Source organism: Lycorma delicatula, chromosome 13, assembly GCF_047948215.1.
Source record: "Lycorma delicatula isolate Av1 chromosome 13, ASM4794821v1, whole genome shotgun sequence".
Classification (NCBI taxonomy): Eukaryota; Metazoa; Arthropoda; class Insecta; order Hemiptera; family Fulgoridae; genus Lycorma; species Lycorma delicatula.
This window is the reverse complement of record NC_134467.1, coordinates 6,208,906-6,229,998: the sequence shown is the minus strand read 5'-3', so window position 1 is coordinate 6,229,998 and position 21,093 is coordinate 6,208,906. Positions and strand designations below refer to the sequence as shown.

Sequence of the window (21,093 nt, the reverse complement as noted above, 5' to 3'; positions counted from 1 at the left end):
TAAATTTAAATACAGTAAATTTCAAAACCATGACAAAAATATACATATGTGATGCATGAATGACAAATGTTTTTTTCAACTGGAATCTGTCAGATACCTATACTATATTTATTTTTATTTAATAATCTTATTTACAATTCATTGGGTTGTGTGACTTCTGGATTATCTGTTTAACAATCTTGCACTCTAATTATCAGAGGTTTCTAATGTCCAACATTCCAACCACACCAACAATAGGCCTGAAGAAGACAGTCCGCAGCATATATATAACTAAACTATGTATTATATTTAAAATAAACATGTTACAATGTATTTAAAAAAAAACTGACCTAATGAACCTTCTCCTACATTTTGTAAAGCACTGGCTACTTGTGCAGATACTAGTGCCCGTTTTGGTGGCCTCTTGCTATTTGTCTTTGTCTTTGAATTATTGTTGTTTGTTACACAATTTTGATCGTTGTCGCTATTCTCGTCCTCGCTTGTTGAATATTCACCACCAACTATTACTAAACCTTGTTCCTGTAATACATGCATAAAAAGAAATTTATTAACACTAAAAAATTTATTGTAGAAAACCATTCTAAATTCTGGTATATATACATATATATAATTAATTTAGCAAAATAAATTTTTATTTTGTCTATTATTTTATACCAAACTAATACCAAGAAGTGATTTTCATGGGATCCCGCATCTCCAGTTGGTACTTAATTCTATAATTACACTAAATTCAATTGTTTTTTTTTTTTTAATTTTGAAATTATACTGTTTTATAATCTTGAATTTTGTTATGAACAAACACTGCCCAGGACTGGAAAGATGTAATATTTAAAACGTTGCATTTTCCTTTATTCATAACATCATTGTTGCCAACTGTTATAATTTATTATGATTTTAATTAAATCCTTCAAATGTTACCTGGTGGTTCATCACTTCATATTTTAGTTTATATTTATAAATATAATATTTTTCAAGTATATTCATTTTTTTATTGTTATTACAAACTTCCAAAATCTCTAGATTATTTTTGCAATCAGTAATACTATGTTTACATTCTAAGTTCATAAGTTTCATTTAATATTAAATTTAATCTAGCACAGTGGTCAATATGTTGATGAATTATTCGAATTAAAAAAATATATATATATATATATATTTTAAGTACATAATAGATCCGAAAGTCATGCACATCAAAGTAATAAAAAACTTATTAAATAATAATATTTAAAGATTTATTTATTTTCACAACAAATGCTCAAAATGGCTACTCTGTTCAGTAATACATGTATGAATTCGTTTTACTCTCTTTGAGGCCACTTTGTGGAACACGTGTATACTGATGTTGCTAATCTCTGTTGTTATATTCATCTTTAGTTCCTCCAGTGTGTGTGGCGTTTTTAGAGACATTTCCTTTAAGACAACCTCACAGGAAGTAGTCTGGGAAAGTCAAATCGCGTGAATGATGGGGTAATAATCCTTTAGAGATGATATGCTTGCCAAAACTCTAGCGCAAGAAATGCATGATTTCATTAATGTGCGACACATGGCACTGTTCTGCTGGAACCAACAATCATGTTCATCATCGTCAAGAAGCGCAATTAACTGTGTAATGGTGTCTTAGTATACAACACTGTTCATTGTTTAAAAGAATGAACAGGTTTTTTTTTTAAAATCTATGATTTTTCATACAAGCACCAAACGTACGAATCTTCCCTGTTATATATTTACTACTCTTTATTTATGCTTTTGAAGTATGGATTTGATAAAACTCATCAAATGCTTTAACATATTTATGAAATTTAAGCTACAATACTTGTATACGCCCAGATCAACTGAAAATGTCTGAGGTTATACCGGTTTTTAAAGCCGGTGATAAAACTAATCCTAGAAATTATAGACCTATTTCTCTTGTCTCTAATTTTTCAAAGATATATGAAAAACTATTATTATTATTATATAATAGAATTTTGAATTTCCTGAATAGATATAATATTCTCTCCAACTCACAGTATGGATTTAGAAGTATCTTGGAACTAAAGATGAAATTTCTTAAGTTATATGACATCATTTATAAAAATCTAGACAAAAGTGCACATACACAATTGCTATGTTTTTGGATTTGGCTAAAGCAATCAGAACTTTGACCATAAAATTTTAATTGAAAAGTTAAAAAATGTTGTTATCACAGGTTTATCTCTTCAATTACTTGAAAATTATCTGCTGAATAGAAGACATTACATTAAAATTAATAGAATAAAAAGTAACCTACAAGATTCGAATAATGGTGTTCCTCAGGGAACCATTCTTGGATCTTTATTATTTATATTAATGATATATTTGAACTACAAAATCCTGATCGTAAAATTTTATCATATGCTGATGACACAGTTACAATATATATAGGAAATTCTTAGTTTGAAGTTCATAAAAAATTGGAAAAACAACTTACTGAATTAAAAGTACGGTTAAATTCTAATAAATTGGCTCTAAATATAAGTAAGATTGTCTGTTTAATTTTTGATAATCATTATGATTATACTTTTACTGATTTTAAATGTTATCATCAATGAATTTGTTCAAATAAAATGTTATAGAAACTATTTAGGTATTATCACTAATCAAGATTTCAGATGGGATTGTGAAATTTAAAATAAAATAAAATATACTACCGCCGTGTATTTTCATATTAACTAGATTAATCAAAATCCTTACTGTTCAAAATTATTTACTGTATATATGGGATTTATTACAATATTGTTAGCTATGATATAATGGCACAAGGTGGGGATCAGCTACAAAAATCAAATAATAAAACAAAACTATACAAAACAAAATAGTAAATATTCTTAAAAAGTCAAATAAAAATATCAAATTACCACTAAGTTTATTAGAAAAATATGGGTTAGAATCTTTGACTCATCATTACAGTTTAACAGCCCTAAACTATATAAATATTCATAATTTCTCTAATACAAGGTAAATCCATTCAATTACTGAGAATATATAAATATTGGTAGAAGGAATCATAAATACACTGATATACATAATTTTAATAAACTCCGTCTTGAAACTTAAAGTCTAGTATCAAGAAATTATAAAAACATATTGGAAAAATCTACAAGACAAATGAACTTGAATTAAGACTTTCACATTGATGAATACTTGACTCTATCGGATGATATCATTATTTTAGTTTTTTTTTTTTTTGTATTTATATTTTGTATTTGTACATGCACCTCTGAAGAGTACTGTTGACACAATATCTCTGGACTGTGTAAGTATGTAACCCCGACTATTAAATAAATAAATACAGTATGTCTGAAAAGTTACTGAACTAAATTAAATAAAAAAATAAGATTTAAAGGTAAACAAATTTATTCAAATCAGCACACTACATAGAACCCTTCTCTAGTTATATACTCATTGCAGTGCCGGTAGAGCTCGTCAAATGCTCTGGAGAAATCACTTTGTGGGATCGCCTTCAACTATTTGGTGCAAGCACTTTGGACGGCCAGAATGTCATCGAATAAGTGGCCTTTTTTATTTTCAACTTAAGTTTTGAGAACAGAAAATAGTCTGCTAGAGCCAACTCAGATGAATAGGACGAGCGGGATAAGACAGTGCTGATTTGCGGCATAGTAACGTATTAAAACTGTTGCTGTGTGTACCATTGTCTTGCAAGAGAGAGTCTAACTGACTGGATCCTGGTACTCGGGCTAAATTCTATGAATGCAACATATCAGGCGTTTCATCGCTTCCAAATAGAATTTGGAATTCACAGTTTGACCTTTGAAGAATGCAATCGACATCGTTTTCACTCTTCATTTTTGCCGCCTGACTTTCACCGGTCTTTGTGCTCCAGGACTCAACCGAGCAGCAGATTGGCGCTTCGTTTGTGAATCATACAGGAAGCACCGGCTTTTATCCACAGTTACGATCATTTGCAAAAAATTCAGGTCGCTATCAGCAGTTTCAACAAAGTCTTGAGTACAAGAAAGACGCAGCTGTTTTTGTTCTTCGGTGAAGAAGTGTGGAACGAGACGAGAACACACCTTTCGGCAGTTCATTTTTTCTGTTAAAATTGTACATACTGCATCTTTACTAATGTTTAGCTCTTCTGCTATGGCCCGAAGGGTAAGATGAGGTTGTTCGAGCAGGAGCGGCACGTACACTTTCACAATGTTTACGTTGTGAACACTGTTGGACAGCCTCCCTTTTCATCCAACGACTCTGTACTATCTTTAAACCGTTTCCACCACGTGAATGTTGTAGAAAGAGATATGACTTCATCAGTGAATGCTTGCTGTATCACAGAATAAGTTTCAACGAAAGATTTTTGAAATCAAACACAAAATTTTATTGTGCTTCTCTGTTCCATGTTGTGAGCGCGCACAAGGTCACATGAACACAATGTACGTTGCTGATATAACTCAAGACTGGAGTGACAAAACATGATGAAATTTTGTACACACACTCGTCAGACATCGTACTACATAGTTCCTTGGTTGTCTGAGAGATGGTGGTACTTGTATTAACTACAGCAATTTAGTTCGGGAACTTTTCAGACTTACTGTGCAAGATGATGAAGGTCAGCTGACTGGAATGTGTCTTCAACGATGAGTTCCTTTGGTGACTATTAACAATTAAAATTAAATTAAAAGACCAACAAATATATACGTCTAGTAATCTAAAATTGCCAAATTTTTTTTTTGAAAGCAGACAAAAATTACCTCGATCAGTCTATCACGTTCTTCTAATTGTGCTCTAGTAAATTCCAAATCTTCTTGCAATTTAACCGCTGCTCTTTTTAAAGCTTCAAATTGCCTACATTTTTCCCTATGCTCTCTCTATAACAGATAAAATGTCACCATTATTATATATACAATAAATATAAATAGAATACAATTATATGAACGATGAACAAAAAATCCTCAAAAGTCAAATTACAAAATTATTTATGAGGGATGTTATTTGATAAATAATAAGCCAAATAACTACTGTTTTATCTTTCTAAACCTATGATCTGATACATCAGATTTCTTTTACGTTTTTAATTTCTAAGTTTAATTTTTCATCGGGTTTTAAAGCTAATGATTTTTTTCTCAAATTAATAAAGATTAATTTCTTGTAATTAATAGTTTCAGAGTTCTGTTTTGGAACATTTATTTTGTGCAGATCAACTGCAATTATTATTATTAAAGGGTTGCTTTAATGCTAATGTCTAGCATTAAGGAAATTATAAAATTTTATCAATCTTATACGGCAAGTCAATTTTTAAAGCGGCACAACTAAACAATGAATTGCATTCCTTAAAATACCGCATAGTTTTCTAAACTACAGCTCAGAATGGTTAAGAAATAGGTGTAGTTTTAATTATTCCGTTTTTCTTTAATTCACCTTACAAAGTACACTCGGTCAAATGATGCATTATAAATTGTCACTAATTTAATTTCTCCATCATTCCCTAAAATTCTTTCTACTTCAGCATCCCTACTTACAACGATCTTAAGTTTACATGGCCATGGTTTTCTTGATGTTAAAAACACCCGCACAATGTACAAGGTTTCTGATCATTAAATTCAACACTTTCAAATGTACTTCTTTCTTCCACCGTTCTTGTAACGTGTTCAAACCGGTCTGATTTTTCTTATTCCTATTCCATCCCTTCTTCCCTGATGTTTCTGTGTCTTGTCCGAAAAACATTTTAGAAAGTTTATTTCCAAAGCTTATAGTTTATTTTTCTCCTGTCTTTTGCAATCCCAAGTTGCAACACCGTATATTGATATTCACTCCAGATAGATTTTGCAAAAGACTTTTACATTTTTATGGCTCTTCATTACTCTACAGTCCTCTTACACTCAGATAGAAATATCTTGCACGGTTTTATGAACGGCATTAAATTATTGGGATGAATCCCTGCAAACAGTGAAGGAGTCGCGTATGAAGGAAAAGGTAAATGCTTTTTCCTTTATATAACATCCAGATGCATCTAATTTTCTTTCTCTGATTCAATTCCATTTCCTTTTTTTCACTTATTCTTAAGTAAAATGTATAACAAAACAAAATAAGCACTTTGTTAGTCAAAAGTGCTAACAAAACCAACATTTATAATTAATATGATGATCGGTAAACAAACTTCATGTATTACTCTACTCATAACATCAATCTTAAAGTAACTCTAGACTTTCTGAATACCCTATAATTAACCTTATGCCTCTTCATTAACCTGGAAAAATATTACTGTATGAACCATAACCTTTTTTAATGAAATTATTCCTGCTGTACAGAGAACACATCACCTATACTAATGTACATTGAAAAGTTAAGCAAATGTAGTTTTATGTATCTGTATTCAGTATACCAAATGTGTTATATTTGAATTATTCATATATTATTCTAAATATTAATCGACCCAATCTATAACTATCAGAAATATATATGCTGTACATTACACTCACAAACTAACCTCGAGATATATTAAGATAAGAACAGATTCCATTCGGGGATAACTGGGAGAGAGAGTTACAATATATTGGCTTTACAACATTTTTATAATTAACAATAAAATTAAACTAATAAATATTTTAATCTATAAAAATTCCAACCGGTTTCAATTACTAATATGCATTGTGTTTACTATAAACTTGCAAGGTTAATCGACAAACATTTCTGACAGTCATATAATTCGTATTTAAAATAAACAATTTTAAAAAAGTAACTTTAACTGTTATTTAAATTAACAATAGAATAATAGACCTGATCCAACATCACAAGTAAGATTCCCATATAGTGGAGGATGTAGACTAAAAAATAATCTTAGTGCTTTGGTACAAGGATTAGGAATGTAGAGGATGTAAATAAATATAGAGAAAAGAAAGACATCAGTAGTGAAACAGAATGATCAAAATGGAGAAGGCAATCTGCAAAAATACAATTAGACACGCTAGAAATAAAGTCAAAAGTATCTGAGAAATAATTACATATGATAGTGATACTACTGGAACATCCATTGGAGAATTAATAGATTAGAGTGCAATGGCAAAAGGATTTTTATCAAAGTATAGGAATTTAATACAAGGTAAGAAATTCATCCAAATTATCAGTATGATTAATAATAAAAGCATGTTTCTCTATTCTTACTAACAATGTACTAAGCATTCTCATCACTTTGTTATAGCAATTGGTACTGTGGTGGCATGATAGTCAGATATTCAAATAACATAAGGGGGTAAGGTAGTAAATTCAAATTTTATAGCAGGTTGATAGATGGACTGCATTTTAAATGTGACATATTACATATTATCATTAGTAATATTATATATCTCATAATCTAATATTATTAAATATTTCATTTTTTACTATAAAACCAGATGAGTTACTTTTTTACACTTTAAATATTATTCATTTATTTAATTCTATGTCACAACATAGCAGACTACTACAATAGCTGTACGTCAGTGCTACACTAGCGCTCCTTGTGGTGACAAGAGGTACTATTAACGCAGTATGCCCAGTTATCCTCTAGTTTAGAGCATTTTTTGGGGTGGGGACGCGATATTGCAAAACTTCTTTTGCAAAATATTGCTATTGTTTAATTGATAACAAACGTAATGCGCCTAAGAAAAACGTGACCTTAATTATGCAAAATCTCATGATAATGAGGGTGACCCTACTCTACAGCCTCATCCCCTTGACCTTTTAACCTGAAAATTTAATGGCATCAATCCCGCATATATAGAAGTAGTCTGACCAAGTTTGGTCAAAATTGGTCTAGTAGTTATGGAGATATAATGTGATTTAGAGGGCGACACCGAACATATGTACATCTGGTAAAATTCCATCCGGTTTTTTGGGTTCCTTAGGTGTTAAAATGTCAAGATCTGGTGAAGACTGCTTAGCCCAAATTGGACTGACTACAATACTTTCCCTTCCAGAGCTGTAGCTCTGCTAGTGTTAGATGGGAAAGTAAAACTTGAACATATTACCCCTAAACAGATAAATAATTTTATTAATTAATTTTTATGTATATCTAATAGAGACAGATGATCAAGTGGCTAATTTAAAACACATAATAGTGATTGAAAACTAACCGGAATATAAGCAGGATTTATAAATAAAATGCTTTCACCTGAAGGGATTCTTGATCAACCAACAAAAAATTGTCAAAGTAGACTGAAAAAAAAAACAATTAAAACAGAACAAAACTCACACATACTATAGAATGTTCTACATCTTATACAACATATGAAAGTATTCTGCAGGGTCATGTTTTTTTTTTGTTAAAAGCACTAATTTTAAATGATTAATACCTGTAACTGTGAATGTTGTTCATCCAGCTCTTCCAATCTGTCCTTATACAATTCTAACTGGTAAGCGGCTGCTGCTTTCTCATTATCAAGTTGCGCATTCGCTATCATCGCTTTTCTAAACTTTTCTTCGACTTCCTTTAACTCTTGCTGTAATAAATACAACTTTATATGAATAAAAGAAATATCTCGACAACAAATAGTAATATATAAGCAAATAAAGTTTGTGGTAATCGTATTTTGTTACTCTATTCAAAAGTTACCAACTACTTGAGAGTTGGCAACTATACAGATTTCATTCCCACTTTATGCAAGCGATTACACTTCAAACAAATCTACTGATTTGTATCTATTCATTCCTATTTATTTCCTTTTATTAGAATTATCATAAGATCAGTAAACATATCAAAAATCTTTTTTTTCTCACCGGAATTCACTTTTTATTCTATGTTATTGAATCTTCATCACTTTTTAGTAATAGTAATAATGAATTACTTCATCGGAATGTATTCAATAAATCATTAAATTTTGAGTATAATCTTTATATTAATGCATCCATAAATCACTATCTGTACAAGAACTAATCAAAGATGAGATTCGTCTGTATTTATTCTTAAAGTTAATTTTAATTTAATGTTGTATTTCACTCTTTTACGATAAATGATAAATTAAGAGCTTAAAAACAACTCTGAAAATTGTAAATTCTTCGGAAAATAAACAGTAATTAAAGAAAATTAAAATACCTGTTACGTGAGGTTGTTCAATAATAATTCAAGAGATAAATGGCAAAAACTATTTATAAACTTAAACTGTCTGACATTCAAATTAGAACCACGACATAGAAAATATAAGCTGTTTTAAAAGAATTTCCACTATTATAACCTCTTCTGTTTATTTCAAAATGTCAGCTCTGCTTTATATGTGTATCGTGGAAGAACAGCACCTTGCTGTGATAACATTTTTATTTTCTGAAGGTGTAAAACCGGCTGAAATTCATTTACGGAAGTTAAAATAGTACGATTAAAACTTTTTGTAAGTGGATTGAACAGTTTAAATCAGGCAAAACAAGCGTCACCAGTTTTCATCATAATAGAAGATTGGTGGAAGTTTTGACTGAGATTTTGCAAAATTGCATTAATTATTTTATTTGAAGGAGATGCATAAAAACGAGAGAAATTTGTAGTGCACAGTTCATTTCATATTATTCATTACAAGCAGAATTACTGCAAAAGATGTTGAATTAGCCTTGTGACGCTTCTGGTCCCACCCCCCATTCCTAGCCCTGACGGGCTTTAACAGGAGTCGTCTTTCACCCTCTAATGTTTTACATCTCACACCACTTTCTTGTAAATGTCTCATAGATTTCAAGGCAAATTGAAAAACAACATACCACCAAAAATATTGTTTGCAGCAATGAAAATTTAGTTCTAGTTCCCTTAGTGAACTCAACTTCAGTTCATACTCCTGACTTTGTTAACTTACGGACTCCGGTCTGGTCCACAAGGGAGAGGTGGACAGACCTCCTACTCCCACTCAGATCCATCGCAGAGTCCTGCATGACATTAACTTGCTTTCTACCATTGTCAAGATGCTGCTACATCTCATGGCTGCATGGAATGTGTAGGACAACAGTGAATTATATACAAAGAGAAACAATTCTTTACTACTGAAATAATAAAGCTCAGAAAATGATGGGACAGATGTATAAGTTTAGCCGGGAATATGTTGAAAAGTAGCGTAGAACTTTCACTGTTAATGAATAAATAATAATTTTGCTACAGTTTATTATTTATTGAACAACCCTTGTAAATTTCAGAACTAATTAAATACTGTTTATAAAGATTTTGAATAGAAATTTTATGAACTTCAATTTTTAAAGGCTACAGAAACTAAAATATAGATTTTAACTTATCCCAGAATTATTCAGAGATCGTTAAATACATTAATTTTTCAATACATAAAGGTCAATCACAGTTTATAGGAACAAAGTACAGCTAAAAAAATAAATTAGCCATGAATAATACAGTGTCACCACATTTATAAGAATTTAGCCTGCCAGAATTAAACAGGTTATAATTACATAATTAATATTCCAATTCAAAACGATATGACAATATTACTACTTAACTTTATAATTGCCTTCAAAAAATTTTATTTTCCCAAAACTAAATGTACCTTTACAATCTTATTTAAAAGTCTTTAAAGGTTTTTCTAGTTCTGATAAATCTCTATAAGATAGATAAATTCATATTTTATTTTTTTTTTAACTTATGTGGCTGAGAAAATATTTTCCCATAACTGTTGTGATCAAATAAAGAACATAAATTAATATTTTATGCTTACAGTATCAACATAACATATACTAGTTCTCTTGCCAGAAAGGTTGCTTTTTCTTTGTAAACTCACAATGACATATATTCAAAATGTAAATTATATAACTGATAATTTTCTTTCTTCAACTAAAAATTGTGTACAAAAATGTTTAAAAAACTAAATCGCTTTCATATTTTAGGTTTAAATATAAATTGTTTATCTCTTTAAACAATGGTTATTGCCCGTATTTTAGGCGTGATTGTCCCCACCTCCCATCAGGCCATTAATTTCTTTTCACATTGAGTGTACAGTTCTTAATAATGTGTGTCACTCATTCGTTACAACCCATATTAGATCTGATAAACCTAATCGCGGTGTGGTCTAACAATACAAATGGTCAAGATCTAATCACAATTCAATCTGCAACCAGTAATTGCATTCAAACACAAAAACAACTATCTACATTTTATCAAATTTGGCTTCCTGGTTCCTAATAAAAAATATGAAACTAATCAGATACAGTTTATTGGCATTCCAATTCTAATAGGATGTTAAAATAACCTTAATATCTCTCAGGCTAGCGACTTCCTCTAGTGAATCCTCAGAACTTCGTCTGGAAGAATGGTAACTGTTATTTCCACCAGAAAGGACACTGGATGATCGTGGGCTGGCAACAGATGCTGCCACCCGAGATGATCTGTTCAACGCATCTGTAAAAAAAAAAATTGTTATACATACAATTATAATAGACGTTACACCAGATCATCGAGCTAAATGCTCGCATATATTATCAAATGGTGGATAAACATTTTTCCTACCAAAAATATTCCATCAAAAGTAACATAAAAATTTGTTATTTAGTGTATAACTTCTAAGTTTTCATACAATGGATCTTCCAACTACTATCCTTTTCCATCAAGTCAAGAAGTAAATTAGGAAATGGATACAAAATGAAGGCCAAAGGAAGCATCTGCTTTAAAAAAATGCAGTAATACCTGTTTAAAAAAAAAAAAATTTGGTTTTCTCTCTCTTAACCCCGACAGATAACTATGGTAGTAATGATATACAAATGTACAGTAACAATAAATCAATATAAAAAAACACAAAACTTAAGTAATTGTAAATGAGAAAAATAATTTTGTGGTGTGAGAAACCTGACTGCATTCATTATGCATGTGTTGATGTTTTAAAAATATTACTGTTAATATGCGAACTATTTTCCATACTACTAATTAACTACATTACAGGGTAGTTAAAGTTGCCTTTGTGCATTTAATTATTTATAAAAAAAAGATATGTGATGAATCATGATGAAAAGAAAGATTTTTGATGTTGTTACTTCTTTATCAAATAAATTTAACTATAGGAAAGTTATAATTCAGATTTTCCGGACATTAGTGAAGATGATATGATGGTGATGAAAATTTTTATGGATCAGATATTACTTCTGAATGTACTTCAAATGAAAATTTATTGAACAATGTAATAAATGACTTGCTGATGATAACATAACAGTGATAGAAAAGCTTATATGTACTAGGAAGAAGTATTGTAATCGTGAAAAATTTTGGTTTTCAGATTTCAATGGAAATATCCATTTTGACCATCCCTGAATCCATTTTGACTAGTTTTGGCATGATGTCTGTATGTATGTACATAGATATGTATCTCACATGATTCATAAACAATTAGCCATAGAATGTTGAAATTTTGGATTTAAGACTGTTGTAACAACATCTCTGTTGTGCACCTCCCCTTTTAATTGCAATCAACTGGACCAAAAGTATTTAAAAAAAAAACCTTTCTTAAACTTTTAATGATATATCATAATTTGTACTTATTTTCATTGGTTCCAGAGTTATAGCCCAAAAAATTTAATTAATGAAATATTTGGTTCTTAAAAGGAAGACACATCAATTGGAATCAGACTTCATGTCCTTTTCTTTTTTTTTTTTTTAATTTAAATATATTGATTTATTAATGATTATTAACCTGTGATTGTAAAAAATTTACAATAACCAGTTTCAAAAAAAAAAAAAAAAAAAAAAAAATGTAATAAAAAATATATATATAAGTAAGTATATGGTGTCCACATCAGATTTTTATAAAAGGAAAGAATGTTGATCCTCTACAACACAATACTTCTATTATTCTAATAGTTATTGTTCCCATGCTTCAAACATTCTAAACTTTAGAGCTGCCAACAAAATCTACTATTTTAAATGCACATCTTCTCTATCTTCTGATTTCATTATAAAAATTTACAAATTTTTGTTTTTCATAATTATTTATATTTTAATTCAACTTTCTCAATTTTAAAATGGTTCCTAAACCCACTTTTATATTAAAGGCATTTCAGCCATAAACCTTATTGCACAGTTATTATAGAAAATCAAATCCATAGGCAGTTTCCTATCATAAAATAATACAAGGAGTTTCCTACAACGTACGATATAAGATAAAATAGTATCATTAATTGAGGAGGAATTAAGATAAGAATAGGGGCATAGGTGGTGAGAAAGAATAATTTTCCCATCATGGTAATTAGTTTACAATCTTGCCCACACAACAACAATCAATTTATAAAACTGTTAGTGAACATTTAAGAAATTATATTTAAAACGATTTTTAATACTACTTATTTATGTTCATATTCTAAATAACTGGTCGGTTGATTTTAGAGTTAAATTTACTACATAATTATTAATTTACAGATTGTTTCTATATCAACAACTGATTTTATCAATCTCAGAATATCAATCGACTGATCAATATATCAAGAAGACATACACCACCATTTGCTGTCAATGGTTTCAAAAAAAAGAAAAAAAGTTGAAAACATTCAAGCATGTATTCCCATAACAAACTTTAAATAGCTTTCTAGAATCTGTTCTTAAACACTTTGACCGCTGTTTTGATTAACTTTCCAAGAAGATAGAACGTTGATTTTTCAATCAATCATATTAATTCTTTTTGATAATTTTTAAGGAACCAAAGCCAGAATTTTTAAATTTGAAAACATTGGACAACGTTTTATACTTTTAACATCATTTTGGCTAATTTCCTGATGAGATATTACTAAAAACAAAGACTTTATTTAACTAGTTTTTGTTACACTATCAAAATTGAAATAAAAATTTTGAAATTCCAGAAAAGAGCATCAACAGAAATAACAATTCCAGTAACAAACTTTTTTTTTTGTAAAGTTTACTGAAAAAACCTAACAGCAATGGACAATTTTCAAGTTCTTATGTCATTTGAACATGCTAAATTTTCAAATATTTTATATTTTAAATATTCAAATTCTTATTCATAGTACAAACTTTACTACTAACTTTTAGATAAAATGTGATTTCATATTAAAATTGAACATACAAAGGCTCTTTGTAGTGTAACCTCTTTTAGTTTGTACTTTTAGTTACGCTACTTTTTAAGGATTTCTGCTTTGCTTTAGCATTATTAGTTTTAGACAGTGCGGCCTGGACTAGCTTGCACTATTAGTAATAAACAAACCAATAGTAATGGAAGGAAGTAAACAAAGAAGAACTAATAATTATTCTACCTATAGTTTACTCGTACAATTAAAATCATAAACTGCCCAAAAATGGTCAATTACCTGGAATAAAGAAAGACGTTTCAATAAAAATAAGTAAGGACATTAGAATTATTAATGGGAATTTTCATAATCTACCGTACATGATAAATACGACTCAACGAACAAATCCTTGTCTGTTGAACCTGTCATCAGTAGAATTGGCTGTTCTTTCTTTCAACTTTGACAGCTGTAATGAACAATAAGTCTCAGCAGAAGGTATTAAATATAGTAACGCTGCACAGCAAAATTATTATCAATTTCTCAAAATTGGCCATTGCAATCACAAATTTACACAAGACTTAAAGTGATATTGTAAGAACGCGTTTCTATTAATCCACAGTTTATTAATGGTGCTACTACACATTCGGAGGTCAGGAAAGAGTTGAAAATGAGCCGCACACCATAGGCCAATGGCTTCTATCGATGACAGCTTTATAGATAGAAAACAAATCGCTTATTCAAGATAAATGACAAATTACTCGTGGAGAAACTCTGAAAAACATGAAATAGTAATAAGAGATCATCCCAAATTTAGCAAAGCAAGTGCTAGCAAATTCCTCACCTTTTTCTGTCTGAGCACAAAAAAATAAAATCGGTAGCAATCATATAAGTTAAGCAGCAATATAAAAAGTACAGATAAATTTTTAGATTTTAACTTGAAATGAAACATTGGTACACTATTTCATTCCACAACCATTAAAACAAGCGCATGCACAATGGTGATATTCAAGCTAATCTTCACCACGGAAAACAAAAACCACGTTTTTACCTAGGAAAATAATGGCAATCTAATTTTGGGACTTATAGAGAATTCTCTACCTCAACTTTCAACAAAAAAAAGGAAAAACAAAGAACTTTTACTGCTCAGTATGTGTAATACAAATGCCTTCATAAAGTGAGTTTGTTCTTTTTGTAATTTTATTTGTTTTTTTATAGTAGCTTTGCCATGTGCAATATTGCAACCACATTGTGAAATTACATACATTAGTGAAAATAAATGAGATGTCACTGGCAATTCATAATAATATGAAACTGATTTTTTGCTTAATAAAAAAAAATATATATATATATAACATTCAAGATTGCAGAAGTCTTATCACATTCACCGATAATTAATAAAACAAATTTATTTAATAATAATTTTAAAATTAGATTAAAATGGAAAGATATATTCTGAGAATTATATTCATCTTAAGTTGATTTCTCAATACGCAACATATCAATAACTGATTTCAACAAATTAAAAGGTGTGTTTTTAAAGTAAGGTCGTTTTTAAAGTAAAAAAAAAAAAAAAAAAAAAACTGAAGAATATGAAAAAACTTTAATTTATCATTCAAACTACATTTATTTATTAAGTTTTTACATAGCTGCCTTCAATTTCAATCTTTCAAAGTGGTTCACTAAGCTTCTTCATTCCCTTTCAAGAAATTCAACCACCAGTAACTTAAACCATGCAGTAATGTCATTTTGCAAATTGTTGTCATCGTCAAACCTTTGTGATACAGGTCACTGTTTAAGGTGGAAAAGAAGAAAATAATCATTGAGAACCGTCAGAGCTGTAGTGTAGGCAGCTGAAGATTTTCCAATCATCTCACTGTCTAAAAATTTGTCGTGTGTGCCTGGGCATTGCATGAAAAAACAAAATCACATGGTATACCATCCCATACTATTTGTTTTTTTATAGTTCTAACGTTTTTTAATGTTTTGCAATATGTATTGGTATTCACAGAAGTTCCACAATCACTTTTTTCTTTATTCTTTTTCCGTTTAGCGTCTGAAACCACCATAAGGTATTACTTCAGAGGATGATGTGTAAGAATGTAAATGAAGTGTAGTCTTGTACAGTCTCAGGTCGACCGTTCCTGAGATGTGTGGTTCACTAAAACCCAAACACAAAAGAACAAAAGTATCCACAATCTAGTATTCAAATCCGTACAAAAGTAACTGCCTTTACTAGCCTTTGAACCTTAGAACTCTGAACTTCAAAATCAGCTGATTTGCGATGACGAATTCACCACTAGACCAACCCGATGGTTAGTTTCATGATCACTAAATTTGACAAGCAAGACAAACTTATCTCAAAAAAATAAAAATAAAAAAATAACCATATGATTCTTTGCTAAATGATATTGTTTGAACTTCTTCTTTGCCTGGGTGTTCAAATAAGAAATCCATGATGTCTGGTAATGATGCGATCAAACCATTCATCACCTTCATCTTTATATCACCTCAAAAATTTTTGTGTTGTAGCAAGATGTTTTCCCTTATCCGTGTTGGTTAACATCTTCAGCATCCATCTGGCACAAAATTTTTTATAGGCATGTTTTACAGTCAAAACCTCATAAATCCAAGATCATGAAACATCAAAGACAATTATGAAACGATGACGGTTTTCTCAAAATTTTTCACCAACTTTTTCAATCAAATTGTGAACATTCATTTGCCCTTTCTGAAATGGAACATCTTACTTTAGTGTCACTTATACAACTCGTAAACATCACAAACTTACCTGTGAGTTTCAGCTATAGAATTGTTTTTCGCCATCAATGATCGGATAATTCCTTGTACTCCACTCGGCAACATCATGAATTGTAGACTCATTATAAATGGATGAATATAAACAACTAACAACAAGATGACTAACTATTGTTTCTAACAACTGACTATTGATTTAAACAACTGAGCTAAGCAAGCGCAATCTGTTTACATCGTGTATAAACGTGGCAAATTCAAAATTATCCTTTTTAAAACACGCCTCATAGATGATAATAATACACAAGTTTTAACATCAAAAAATAACAATTTTTTAAAACGTTTAGTTCGCAAGTATGGAAGCAACTCCAATTTATGACAATAAAGAAAATTTGTAGATAAGAGAGGAAAGAAGAAGAAAAAAGCAACACAAACATACTTGGTGAGCTTTATAAACACGTCTTTTATACGCTATTCTAAATTTTATAATTTAAAGCTCAACTCATATTTAGTAACTTTGCTATTTTACTTCAAGACCTGTGGCATTTGTAATTTCGAATATTCTAATGAGTTAATGACATTATTTTGAGGCTATGTTAGACTGTCGGTCAAGAAATTCCAAAGAAGTTTAATCGCTTTGTTAGTCGATTTTCATACGCTTCCACACTTCTTCCACTGTCACATTAGTACTTCTACAACATCTACTTCGTTTTATAAATGCACATGTTATCCATAAACAGTTTATTAAACTTAAAACCATTTTTTTTAAAGTTGAAACCCTAACAATAAATCTATTCAGGGAAAAAATTACTTAAATACTGGATTATGAAAATTATTGGATTAAGCATACACTGTAAGATTGAAAAAAAATTATTTTCTAAATTAGAAAGCCTTTCCCAGTAGTCGTTTGGCCATGAATTAGGGGAATTTTGTAATTTATTAAGTAACTACACGCTAGCTGTCCAATTATAGTTATGAAAAATGCCAAAACTGATCCAGAATGTGTTATGTATTAGAATTTCAACTCCAACAATAATTAGCTAAAATGTTATTTGGCAAGTAGAATGAAAAAATTTTATTTTTTCCTCATTCTGTAAAATTTAGTATAATACTCTATCAACTACAATAGAATAGAAATAGCATTTAAGTCTTTCACGCGAAAAGTCCTGGCTTTAAATACTCATTAAGCGTAATTTTTTTTTTTATGTGTTATATAAATTACACAACATATTTACAATAATGAACATTTTTTTAATATATTTCTAAATGAGAAAAAATGAATTTATAGATTGAAAATATTATTTCAGTTGCTTCAAGACTATTCTAACATGTTGCTTAAAGATATTCTATACTATCAGGTTGATTAACATAACAAAGAAATACCTCCACTAGAAATATACACGATAATGGTTATATAAACATACAAAGAAATACCTATGTCTAATTTCAAGGCCACAAAAATACGTAACAAATGTCTGACTAAAATACTGTGATTTAATTTCATCTACAAACTCACAAAAGCATTTTCCTCAAATTGAGACTACAACAACGATGGATGTGCAATGTTATGAGCTCAATTTATAACCATTAATATAGGCTAATGTAGTAAGAGTTTACAACATTATAATTTGAAAATTGCAAACCTAACAGAATTGTTTAAAAAATGTTTTATTTATTTATACGTCATGAAATATTACATTGTGTCAGTTATTTTTTTTATTTTTAATGTAATATTGATAGTATTTATTCCACCATAATAATTGTCATCAAAATTAATTTAATTTGTGATCAGTTGAGGACAATGTTTATTTCTTTCTCTTTTTATACAAATTTCCCCAATTTTTACTTTCGGGATTAGGCTAGAGAAATTTTACAATAATTTTAAAACCTACTCTCATCATGCCGAATTATTAAAAAATAAAGTAAAAAAAAACTTTCAGTATGTAAAACACATGATATGTGTGTGACCAATTTGAAGCCAGAACCTTCTACATGAAAGATGGAGTACTGCCACTTTACATCATGAAGAGTATAGGCACACACCTAACTATAGAGCAAAGATAATTAAGATAATTGAAAAAAAAAAATGATTACTGTTCCTACTGATGCCTTTATTAAAATAATTAATTTCATATTTATCAAACAGCTTTCTTGACGCTGCTTATTATTATTTTACCGACAACGATGGTCAGCTATGTCAATTTAGTAAAATTAATTTTTACCTTTGACAGTTTTTTTTTTTAATTACAAAATTTTAAATAAATTTATCAAATTATTTATGGGGTGAATTAAAATACATTAATATCAATAATTAAATACCTGATGTGTTGTATATATCATATATTTTATCAACATTTTCTTCAGCTTCCCTCTGTTGCCTCTCCAATTCCCTCATTCTTATTTCACGAGCCTCAGCTCTTGCTTGCCGCTTGGCAGCAAGCCTTGCTTCAGCCTGAAAAAAAAAGAAATACATGAAATAAAATCCAATAACTATGTATAACAAATAAATATAATAATTTTTTTTTGATCAAATTAAAAAAATTTACGTTCTCTTTCAATTCACTTGCCGCTGAAGAACAATTTAATCCGTTTTAACTTTTATTGCATTACAAAAGCTAAATTTTTTACAACCACTATACAAAAAGTAAAAAATTCAAAATCTTGAAAACTATTCCTCTCCCTTAATTTTTCAAAATTTAATGCCATCAAGCCTCCATTTTTTTTTTTTTTTAATTTTATAAAGAATATCATTGAGCCAGTCTTTAAATATTATCAAAATACAAGCCAAATACATGCATTTATACACATCTTACGGAGATTTCCACAGATTTTTTCCTGGACCTAGGGATTCTTGCTCCCTTGAACATTATTAATCCTTGAAATTTTGGCTGATTGCTATACTTTCACTTTATAGCTATCTGTTGTAACAGTTATATAGTTGTAGCCAGGAAATTAAACTGTATCAAAAAGTACAACAATAAATTTTCTATCCGTCTCTAAATTTGAACTATTTGAATTCAGTTCCAAATTAAACAGTTAGTACATTTTTACTATCTGTTTGTTTTTTAATTTGAATCAGACTTCTTTAAGTCAAAATATAAAGAAGAATAGAAAAACGATTACTTAAAATATTTTACTAGTTTTGAAGTTATTTTACATTTTTTGAAGTTAATCTTATTAAAAAAAATTCCTGTAAAAAGTTTGTTGAAATATTGTAAGTTGAACTCTTCTGTTCTAAATTACCTTTTTTACAATAAAACTATAATAAAAACAGAGATAAAATGTGTAAGATTAAAATTAAAAAAGCGTACACAACCATCTAATAATGTAAACCATGATTTTTTACACTTTTCAACTTGACACTTTAAGTGGCACTACTAAAAAGGTGATGCTTGTTTTTAAATAATACTTCTCCCCCCCCAAAAAGTAATTAAAAAAATAATAAAGTAGTGAATAGTAGAACTTGTAATTATTTTTACACTAAATAACATAACCTTTAATTATCATCCTTATTTTAAAAATTTGTAGTGTGGAAAGGGAAGATCACAAGTTTTTTAAAAAGATGAATCAAAATATAATTTTATGAACTCGATTACAAATGAAAACTTTCAACTCGATCGGGCAAGTTGTAAATCATTCAGTACATTTTTTATAATATACATGAGTATAATGAACACACACTATAATGAATATTGCATAGGAAGAATCGTATCATCTGAACTCTTAAAAATCAATATACTCTAAAAAAAGAAGGAAAAAAATATATAAAATCTGTTTTAGAATGAGGTAACAGTTATAAGAGTATAAGAGAAAGAGGTTCTGATTCTAGAAAAAAAAACAACATGCAAAATTAGAATGGAAGGGGAATTGTCAAAGAGGTTTTCAATCAGAAGAAGTTTGAGGTAGGGAGATGTATTTTCAAAGGTGGCTAGCCAACCGGTAAAAGTCCAGGAGAGGTAGCTTCTAATATAAGTATTCAGGTGTTGGCTTAAACAGACGATGTAACTTTTTATACAGATATTTGAAAGGATGAATGAATTTAAATATATCGACGCAATTTTGTCCAAGAAGAATAGAAACAAGACATACATATACAAAAAGGTTGCAGGTGGAAATAGTAATATCACAGTCCCAAAAACATTTTTCAAGTTAAACTGAACTCTTAAAAAAACAGTATACTCTAAAAAAAAAGGAAAAACGTGAAAATTAAAATACATAAAACTGTGATAAGATCCATTGACATGTACGATTCCGAAACATGAACTGACCCAGTAGTAGAGGGAAAGAATTAGATTTAATTTTCTAATCAATTAGAGAGCTTCTCTAATCAATTAGAGAAGCATCTGTTGATAAATCAGACGGAAGTGTGGAGGTTGGGGAGAATTATTCAGGGTCAGGATGTTTATA

At 29.5% G+C, this 21,093-nt stretch overlaps 1 protein-coding gene across 6 annotated transcripts in view; it reads right to left on the bottom strand.

The window, feature by feature from the left end:
* The window catches only part of LOC142333946 (leucine-rich repeat flightless-interacting protein 2-like), a 164,237-nt gene that overhangs the window by 17,439 nt on the left and 125,705 nt on the right, over positions 1-21,093 (bottom strand). For all 6 annotated transcript variants that reach the window (XM_075381580.1, XM_075381578.1, XM_075381577.1 and 3 more), the window contains exons 3-7: positions 19,006-19,138; positions 11,181-11,329; positions 8,310-8,456; positions 4,731-4,847; positions 330-519 (exon numbers count right to left, since the gene is read on the bottom strand). In XM_075381580.1, the coding sequence (XP_075237695.1) occupies positions 330-519; positions 4,731-4,847; positions 8,310-8,456; positions 11,181-11,329; positions 19,006-19,138 (736 nt within the window). The remainder of the gene's footprint in view (positions 1-329; positions 520-4,730; positions 4,848-8,309; positions 8,457-11,180; positions 11,330-19,005; positions 19,139-21,093) is intronic.